Source organism: Cynoglossus semilaevis, chromosome 2 (assembly GCF_000523025.1).
Source record: "Cynoglossus semilaevis isolate Cse_v1.0 chromosome 2, Cse_v1.0, whole genome shotgun sequence".
Lineage (NCBI taxonomy): Eukaryota > Metazoa > Chordata > Actinopteri > Pleuronectiformes > Cynoglossidae > Cynoglossus > Cynoglossus semilaevis.
Window position 1 is genome coordinate 15,412,567 of NC_024308.1, and position 10,009 is coordinate 15,422,575.

At 41.7% G+C, this 10,009-nt stretch overlaps 2 protein-coding genes and 1 non-coding gene across 3 annotated transcripts in view; 1 reads left to right on the plus strand and 2 right to left on the minus strand.

Moving 5' to 3' along the window:
• Positions 1–5,665, minus strand: part of sned1 (sushi, nidogen and EGF-like domains 1) — a 26,502-nt gene extending 20,837 nt beyond the window's left edge. Inside the window, exon 1 of the mRNA XM_025053688.1 lies at positions 5,326–5,665. Coding sequence (XP_024909456.1) covers positions 5,326–5,544 — 219 coding nt within the window. The 5' untranslated portion in view covers positions 5,545–5,665. The remainder of the gene's footprint in view (positions 1–5,325) is intronic.
• On the plus strand, positions 1,988–2,059 carry trnae-cuc (transfer RNA glutamic acid (anticodon CUC)). The gene has a single exon. It is a non-coding gene; the product is annotated as a tRNA-Glu (tRNA).
• Positions 5,666–5,935: 270 nt separating the features above from the next.
• The window catches only part of crocc2 (ciliary rootlet coiled-coil, rootletin family member 2), a 37,512-nt gene continuing 33,438 nt past the window's right edge, over positions 5,936–10,009 (minus strand). Inside the window, exons 34-36 of the mRNA XM_017040459.2 lie at positions 9,229–9,360; positions 8,078–8,257; positions 5,936–7,267 (exon numbers count right to left, since the gene is read on the minus strand). Of these exons, the coding sequence (XP_016895948.1) occupies positions 7,184–7,267; positions 8,078–8,257; positions 9,229–9,360 (396 nt within the window). The 3' untranslated portion in view covers positions 5,936–7,183. The remainder of the gene's footprint in view (positions 7,268–8,077; positions 8,258–9,228; positions 9,361–10,009) is intronic.

Genomic DNA, 10,009 nt, shown 5'->3' on the forward strand with positions numbered 1-10,009 from the left:
GTCCAATTTTGGTATTCTGATATCTGATTGGGTAATGTTATATAATATGCTCGCTCATTTTAACTTTTTAAGCAATTAGGTCAAAACCGCTGAGCTCTATTTTTATCTGTAAAATTCCAAACAGTTTCTCTCTAATGGGGGAAAATACCAATATCTTTGTCTGCTACTTTTGACACAATGTCCCTGTAATCAGTCTTATCAAATCATGATCCATCATCATTCATCGTCCATCCTTCAAGCCAATGACAACCAACTGGTGGCCCGCGGGCCAAATCTGGCCCACCAAATTGTACAATATGGACCGCAACTGGATTCCAATATAAACTAAACTGCTTACTTTTGACACGATGTCCCCCAGACTAATTTACGATAAGAAACAAATGGATTCCATCGCCAACCTAAATCTCAACATACGTCAAACAGCTATTCTGTCTGTATTTGTTGTTTAATTAATGTATAATAATAAATACACAATTTATTTATTACAATTTATTTACCTTTAACATGTTTCAGCCCTGGAATTGTCTGATCTTTATCTGTTATTTTTAAATTTAGTTTCTATTCAGGCATTTTTTTTAAATGAATTTAATGAAAATAGTTTTCTTCCCATTAACTTTTTCAAGGTTAAGTAGTGTCTCACTGCATCTGTGTATCATCTGTGTATCATAATTATATTCCTTTGTTTATACAAAGTGTTAAACTCAAGGCCTGGGGTCCAAATGTGGCCCACAAAGTCATCTTGTATGGCCCTTACACAGCGATGAACAATATTTGTAACTTGAATAAATAATAATCAATTGCAAAAACATTAATACGTTATGGAGTAGTAACATCTATACAGCCTTCAAGGGGAACTGTAGTGCTGATGTGGCCCCCTGGTGGAAATGAGTTTGACACCCTTGATCTATACCTTCCGTGAACCTTCCGTACCAGTCTGTCTTTGTTCCTACAGTACCATTCTGTGAGCCAGTCTCCTAGTAGTTTTTTTGAGCGTCACAAGCTAAGTTCCAAGTTTGTGTTTAGTTCCCCCTTTCACCAATACGAACTAGTGAATGTGTTCAGAGTTGCCTCGTGTTACGAAGGAACATGACCAAGGTCAGAAACACGGGGGGAAAAAAGATGTGATCATTCGACTGTGTAAGCAGCATCTCCCCCCTCAGCGTATTTCTTTCTCTCACTCTCAATGGTGCCACTTCACTCTTCAACTCCCGTTATTTTTCTTGGGAATTCTTCGCTGGGTATGTCCAAGATTTGTCTTGGGTGGTTTTCTTTAAATCCGAGCCATTTATGGACAAAAATAAACTTTCATCTGGCCTAACTTAGGCCAAGACAAACTCCTAAATGAAAAAGGTGCTGGTGGATCAACGCAGGAAAACATTCGTTTTCCTGGTCAGAAACAGAAGTTTCACAGTTACACAGTTGCTTGTCCAATTATTGGAGGAAGTAACTACGGCTGACAGCCCTGCACTCGGCCTCGCTTCTTTCGGAACGTTCGGGTAGGTTGTTATGGATACAAATGGACACAGAGTTTGAACTGTGTCGCAGTGGAGTAACAAAACGGTGGAGATTGTTTTATCTTTTACAACTATGTATTCAAAGTTTGAAAGTAAGAATGACAGGCCGAGACAAAAGGATTGCAGTTCAGAACTAACAAAGATAAGAACTTTAAGGCAGTGTTTCCCAAACCTTTTTTTCTGGGGAACCATATTTTAAAAGTCACAAAACTTCGTGGCCCAAGTCAATAGACATTATTCGTAAACTCCTGGGAAACATGATGCGAGACGACCCAAAGAAACCCTCCTCTTGCGACCCACCTGAGGGTTGCGACCCAGTCTTTGGGAAACAATGCTTTAAGGAGTTGATCTGAGTGACCGTAGTAGAAAAGAACATCAGACTCAGGGATCACGCTGTTAGACCGTGACGCTCACATTGACAGTCAGAGGTGCAGTAACAAAGTCATTCATCTCTGCTTCTCTTCTTACGTAAGTCCCTGGTGGTCTAGTGGTTAGGATTCGGCGCTCTCACCGCCGCGGCCCGGGTTCGATTCCCGGTCAGGGAATGCACTTTTTCGGTTATATAGTGGAAGTGGGTTAGCATGCCTGTTAGGAGCAGCCTGTTAACACAATAATTCAATTTGCGATCAAGAAAGTTTAATTAAAAAAAAAAAAATGTAAGCAACTGTGTTTCGAGCCTGTCCTGCTATTTTGAATCCATTTAAGCAACTGTTTTTTGAGCCTGTCCCGCTATTTTGAATCAGCAAGCAACTCTGTGTGTTCTGTGTTAAAACATGATTTTTAATAGCAACAGTTTTCTGTTCTATTTCATTACGCTTATTTAATTAATTTGACGTCTTAAATCTAATATTCCGAACAGTACAACAAGGTTTTTAAAAATCAGGGTGAGGGCGCCGAATCCTAACCACTAGACCACCAGGGACTTGAAAGTGCTCTACAGCTTTTGCAGAATGGTTCACAGTGCCATCTATTGGAGAGGCCTGGAATTCTGGCAGAACACTCCATTGCTGTGAGAAAGCCAGTAGTAACTTTAGGTTTTCTTTACAAAATGGTCTTCAAATTATTAAATTATCATTACATTAATATTTAAAAAATATTAATCGGCGGATTTTTTTTTCAAAGAAATAATAAAAAAAATAAGAGCTGAGCATGTCTACAACAGAAAAGTCAAGCCGTATATATGGTAATAATGGCGCAGTAATACATTCAGGTCAGTGTGTGTTTCTACTGTATGAGTGTATGTTCTGCTTAAATCCAGACTGATTTTCATATGTTTAACGAGAGCCTAACAGATGACAATTGTTTTGCAGGTAAATGCTAACGCTAACATCGTGTGAACAGTGTCTCATTGTGTCGGTCGAACTTCCCCCTAAGATAACTCAGACACGTGCTCTAACAACACTGTGACTTAGAGGGGCTGCTGCCCACATCTTTAAGCCATATACTGTATGTGGTGGCTGAGTGAATGCGAATGATTGAAAAGATCAACCAAGTGTAAGTGCTGAATGTTTTCAGGAGAGCAGATGAGCAGTCACAGATGTGGAGTCAGTTAAAGACCGCACTTACACTGTAGCACATTCTTGGCACAATTCTTCTTCTTCTTCCAAAAAAAAAAAAAAAAAAAAAAAAGTGCTTTGACTTTTGTGAATGTTTTCAACCTAATATTACACAACCAAAAACCAAACACTGTGTTGTACATTTATTGGTATAAATAACAATGTGTGTCCCACCTTGTAAGTTCACTTAACAGGCCATCGGAGATTACCCCCGGCCAATAAATGTTTTGGACCACAACCATCTCTTTTCACATCTGCTCTCAAACTTGTGTTCTCTTTTCTTTGACCTTGGATGTCCTCCTCCATTTGTTACACTGACCTGACCATTAGAGAAATTAATCTGCGAGCTAAAGCCCCAGCCCACGAAGCTTTGTAGATACATCTGTGTTCTGTTTTAGTGATTGGTCATCTCTCAGAAAAAGCAGCTGGACAGCTCCGGGGGGAAGACCCCTGCCATGTTATCCGAGGCATTAAATGAAAAAGGTGGGGGAGGAGAGTCAGGGCAGAAGGAAAAAAAAACTCCCAGATACTGAGCGCGGTCACCGGGTGGCAGAAGTGGTACTGGAGCGGTGCCAAGTCCGGGAAGGATAGGAGGAGTCACACGGCTGTGTCAGGACCTAAATCGACAATGTGTTAATTCCAGCTGTTTAAAATAAGATGTCGCGCATTAAGGCGGGATCAGAGGTTGATGGATGAGGCTTTGATGGGATCTGTCAGCTCTATGTGACGCGGATTGTGCGTCTAGCGCAAACTTCTTGTGGGAAAAAATAAATAAATTTTTTTGGTTGATGTGCTTGGTAAAATACCAAACATCAGAGGGCGACGTGGGACCTGTTTACTTGACATTACACAGGATGATTGACGGATTCAGGTGAGGCGTTCAAATGAGCCTGAATGTAACGTCAAGTGCTGCCTATGACCTGTTGGGCCAGGGAGGGAGTGCATCACAACACAGTTCATTTTCACCACACAAACGTCACACCTTTTTATCTTTAAATCAGGTAATAATTCAACCCGTGCTCAACAAACCGAGTGATGAGAAACTTGTCCCATCATGTCCGATGTGATTATTAGGTATTCATCCGCTTACTCTACAACATAAGTGTCAAACTCAAGGCCCGGGGGCCAAATGCGGCCCGCCAAGCCACTCTGTGTGGCCCGCGGGAGCTTAAAAAATGTTCCGTATAGTCCATACAGCAGAGTTTCTTAACCTAAGAAACTAAAAGTTTTTTATTATTACACAGCAATGAACAGTATTTGTATAATGAATAAATGAATAAATAATAAGTGACCTATGGACTGGTATTGGTCCACGGACCGGGGGTTTGCTGACCCCTGATCTATAGAGTCTTCCAATTACAACCGGCCCTTCAAGAGGAACTGTACTGCCGATGTGGCCCCCTGGTGGAAATGAGTTTGACACCCCTGTTCTACAGTATTGTTTCCAAAAGACTGGGTCGTGACCCTCAGGTGGGTCGCAAGATTTTCTTTTTTTTTTTGGGGTCGTCTTGCATCATGTTTCCCAGGAGTTTATGACTGACCTGGGTCGCGAAGGTATGGGTTCCCAGAAAAAAAAAAGTTTGGTAAACTGATCTAAAAGATACAAAGTACAGAAATACCCACAACTGTTTTTTTTCCCTTCATGTCTTCACTGGGAGACTGACCTCAGCTCTTTCAGAAACGAAATAAAACTGCCCTTGCCCATTGTTGCCATGCTTCTTCAGCCCGCGCTGACCGTGGTTCAATCAGGCATGAAAGCAAACGCGGATGCATAACCACAACAGGTGGTGTTGATTTAAGGGAGTTCTGCCTTCCCGTGTGCTGGAACTGAACCCAATACATGACAAAGGCAGATCAAAGTGGACTTGGTCGCGTTGCTTCAAAAAATCCTCATCAAACCGGTCGACTCTGACTCTCTCTCTCTCTCTCTCTCTCTGATGAGCACTGGTTGCCTCTCTCGGGGCGTCCGTACCCCCCCTCCCCTTCACCCCCCCCGCCCATAAAGAAGAAGTGCTCACAGATGCTCTGCAGCAACAGAATTAACACAAATTGACATTTCCCCTAACAGCTCTTCAGCGACTCTGCAGAGGAATGACTTACACTTTGCTTGTTGCAAACATTTGGGCCAAGGTTCAAATATAAAAAAGAGCAGAGCATGTCACTGAGGATACACCCATGTGAGGGAAAACACGCGATATTCTACAAACAACATGGAAACACACACCGCACACATGCCCTAAAGGCTCGGTACTCACATAAAGTCCTGCGTGCCGGTCTCCAAAGAAGGGAAAAGCAACAGAAATGTCCACAAGCCCCGAGCCGCCGTCGTCCTGAGCGTTGGTCTGGGAGTCCCCTTTGTCCTGACCAAAGGGGTAGAAGTCCTTCAGGGACACAGCGGGGTGCACCCCAGGCGGCAGGTCCAGGGAGAGCAAAGTGCAGAGGCAGGTCAGCAGGGCTCGCAGCACCAACACCATGGCCTCAGCCACACAAAGATGGAGCTGACAGCAGGCACCAGAAGGAGGGAGGGAGAAGCACACACACGCACACACACACACACACACACACAGAAACACACACACACACACCTGAGGCACCGAGAGCTTCTCTCTTTTTTTTTTTTTCAAACGGGACAAGACTGTTTCCTCCTCTCAACCGGTGTGAATCCTCCCCTGACTTCTCTCTTCTGACTCTCTCCCTCTCTGTCTGACTCTCTCTCCCCTCTAACTCCTTCAGTAGTGAAGTGGGCTTCCAGTGTGAGACTGGGGAATGCTGTAGATTCCTTGCATTCTGCTTGCTGCTGGGCACTGCATGAGCTCTACACTCCGTGTCTCTGAAATGAAACGAGTGAAGAAATGAAAGAGGCAGGCAGCGTGATTCAGCTGAGAAGCGCTTTTTTTTTTTTTTCTCTCTTTTTTTTTTTTTCAAAAACAATCCAGTGATTTGGTCCCTGATGGTCAGCTTAGAAATATCCTCAATAAAAGCTCTATTCTGCCTGCCAAAGGAGTTCTTTCAGTTTTGGCCCCACCTCCCCCACAGGGATTCACTACCTTGCATAATTAGCTGCTTGCGGCCAATAGCTGAAAAGAGGCCGGTAACTGGATAACCACTGGGTGGATCTATGATAATCAAAGGGCTGTTTTAAAGAAACTGACAAGAGTTTTTCTCCCACCGTGCAGAGAAGCCGAGACACGCAAGGTGAGATAGCGAGAGGTCACACGTGAACACTGCGGAAAGTGTGCCAAAAGTATGGTTAAAAAAAAAAGAAAAAGAAAGAAAAAAAACTGACATGAAAGGGTAAAGGATTAAAGCTACTTTCAATCGCACTGAATGAAAAACATTTGTTGTTTCTAACTTTCTAACTAGCGAAGGGGAGATTAAAGATCTGCGGGGGGACACACGAAGGACTGACAGCTGTGAGAAGAAAAACGCCGAAGATGAAGCTGGTTATAGAGAGCGAAGGTCATTTTCTCACCCACAACACTGCATTCACAAAGGCTTTTTATGGTGTGAGCCAAACACAGAGGTTCAGTTCACAGAAAACGACCACCTTTAAATTCGTCTAAGTCATTTCTTTTTATTAACACACGTCACCCAAGTCTATCTATCTATCAATCCAATCAAATACGACGACAAAATCTATCAGTTTCAGAGAGGATTCCACACCACAAGTCAAACCAAACACCGGGAAAAATCAGCCAGAAACTAAGAGTGCGAGAATAAATATCAAAACCTGATTGCGGAATTTAATACTTATTTTTTTATGATAAATGTGTATACTAACAACAACAACAACAGAAGAAGAAGAAGAAGAAAAAAAAAACGACACGGCACAAACAGTTAAACATGGACTGCAGCGGGGCTGTAGGAAATCCGTACAACTATTTGGCACATCCAGTCCGCGTATAAACAAAACACTCATTGTTTGTTGTTGTTGACTTTTCCCGCAGATTAATGTAAGCCGTCGAGCACATGTGCGCGGGTGGGAGTGAGCCCAGTGGGAGCGTGCTTCCAAATGCGCTGGTTGCCTGTAACATAACGTTGTCGGGGAGCTGCCAGAGGGAAGAGTGAGCGAGAAGGCCAGAGGTGCTACATACTTCACTGCAGCGTCTCTGCCTAAACACTGCGCTGCAGCATCTGGTTGATATACTGGTGCCGTCTCCTTGTCTCCTGATCCAGTTCCTCCCTCAGAGTTAACACCTGGTCACAAACAAAGGACAAATACAACGGGTTTGACATAGAAGGTAGAAGGTATCTGGAACAACATAAAAGACAGACCAACGGTTGTTCAGACCTGCTCAGCTTCAGTGTTTCCAAAGCAGCACTTTATTTAAGGAGGTACTGTTAAAGCAGGGGTGCCCAACATAGGGCCCGGGGGCCAAAATCGGCCCGCTAGTGGGTTAAATCCGGCCCACTTCAGAAATTTCGAAAAAATGCACAATAATTCATGTTGGTGATGTTTTGTCAAATTATATTTCATTGGGTATTTATATTTTCTAATATACTTGTACTTGCTTTGAAAACAAAGGGGAAAAACATTGCCGATATGTTGTGTATAGGTAGTTATGTTATTATTGTACTGGTCTGGTTCACTTGACACCTATTCAAACTGTATGTGGCCCTAGAAAGCAAGTCCGGCCCACTTGACACCTTTTCAAACTGTATGTGGCCCTAGAAAGCAAAATGTTTATTTGTGGGGAGTACTGTTACATTGTCGTTGTTACAAACTAGGGACGTCCGATATTAACTTTTTGCCGATATCCGATATGCCGATTTTGTCCAAACTCCTTTTTTCGGAGAAGCTTGGTTGCGAGCAATAAAGTGAGTTTAGAACGACTTACTGCAATTGTGTTTCAATAAAAGTTCTTCATTACAGACATTATCAGTAAATTTAAGGGAGATGGAGATGCAACCACGAAACACTGTAGGTGGAGGACGCCATAAACCGAGGACTTCCTGTATATTCAGAACAGTAGGTGTAGATTTGATTTGATTTGGAACGAGAGTTACTTGTTCCTCGAGGCATTTCACCCTCTGACGATGGGCCCTCTCCCTGGCCTCCAGCGCTTCTTCTGCTTGCAGCTGGCTGTCCCGCAAACGCTCCGTCTCCAAATCAAGCTCGTGGTGATGGCGGGCTGTCACTTCCAGTAAGGACTGAGTGTGAGAACGCTCCAACTTTGAAACGTAGTCCTGAAACGAATTAATAAAAACTGAAATGAAATGTTCGCAGTTGTTCTTAAATCACCAAAATAATATGTCACCCCAGTTAACATGAACCACGTCTGTAATGTTATGTACAGGTGGGTAAGAAACGACCTAAGGTAGTAATTAAAAAGTAATACTCCTTAAATCCAGATGGGTCACTGGTAGGCTATGTTTTTGATCGTTTCTGCAGCAATGTCGCCCTCTACCTTTAGGTTCTTTTTTTGACTTTCAGGTAAATGCGAGTCCTCTGTGAGAGCAAACTAGCCATTAAAAATACACAATAAAAATTGGGTTTTTATTATCGGAGGGCCAATAATAACTGTTGGCCAATATTATCGAACATCCCTAAGTCTTTTGTACTTAGCTTCCAAATCACCTCTGATTTTGAATATGTGTATCCTATCATTATAAGTTGTTGATTTATCAGCTAATTGGACAAAATAATAAAATATAATTATATAATCAAATATAGTTATAGACTATAGCAATACTTACCACTACTCATATTAGTATAGGATGGATATATCATTATATCCTTTCAATTGAAATGCACTAATGGGTAAATGGGTTCTGCTTATGTTTTTTTTTTCAAGTTGGCTTTGTTATTTATTTTTATTTTTTTACTATTATTTTTATTGATTTTATCATTGATTTTTTATTGATTTTTTATTGATTTTATCATTACTGATCTGGAAAGTGCACTGTCAGTTTGAATGTTCTTTTGGCTTAAAATATCCTTCTGTTAATGAAGGAAAATAAAACTGTCTGGAAGAGTTTTACTGCCGGGTGTCCTCGCTGTGGTTTGGGTTGAGGGCGCAACTACTACACCAAGCATGTGACAAAAATTGGTTTATAAAAAAAAAAAATGTAGCTGTCATTAACCTATCATTGACCTCTCCATTCTCCAACAGTGCTCCTTGTTCCTGTGACCAAAAATTAAAAACGTAGAGTGTCACCTGCAGAGTCTGCTGCTCATTGAGTTTGTCAGCCAGCTCCTGCTCCAGACTCTGTACCATTTGTCCCAATCGCTCCTTCTCTTTGGCTGCGGATGTTGCCTCTTCCTCTTTTCTCAGCCTTTCCATCTCTACCTGACAACAACAGGGTCACATAGTGTTAAATACTTCACCGTGATGCATCTCTATAGGCCAGGAATAGATACAGAAGACAGTGATCCTGCAGTGACTACACAGTGGCCTGTGTTGATATTGATGACTGTTTTTTGTACTGTCTGAATTTTATGTTAAATTTATTGTTGTTAATATTAAGGAAAATGTTGTTTTGCTGTATTTGGGAATGTTGATTTATCTTGATTAATCACGGTTAATTGTTATTATTAATGATTAATCATTATTATTTACATCGTTAATCGTTTATTATTTACATGAATAATTGACAGCTGCCCCGATCAATCAGATTAAAAAACATTTCTATTGTTTGATAGTATTTATATTTCAGTGTTCTTCTGTGGTCCTGTCGAATCAAACACATACAGTACAGAAATGTTTGGAATGTTTGGAAAAATAGGGTCAGTTTTGTCTTATATAGCTTTAATTTTAGGTATTTAGGTTTAACTTTTAGGTTTTTGTAAAAGCTAACATTAATGAGTGGGTAAACTTTTTGACTCTTGGGCCACAACTGTCCTAAAATTGAACAGGGGTGGGTAAGGAGCAGATAGATGGAGCGTTCGTGTATCATTTTCTACACCATCTACTGGGTATTGCAGGGAAAAGGCAGAAG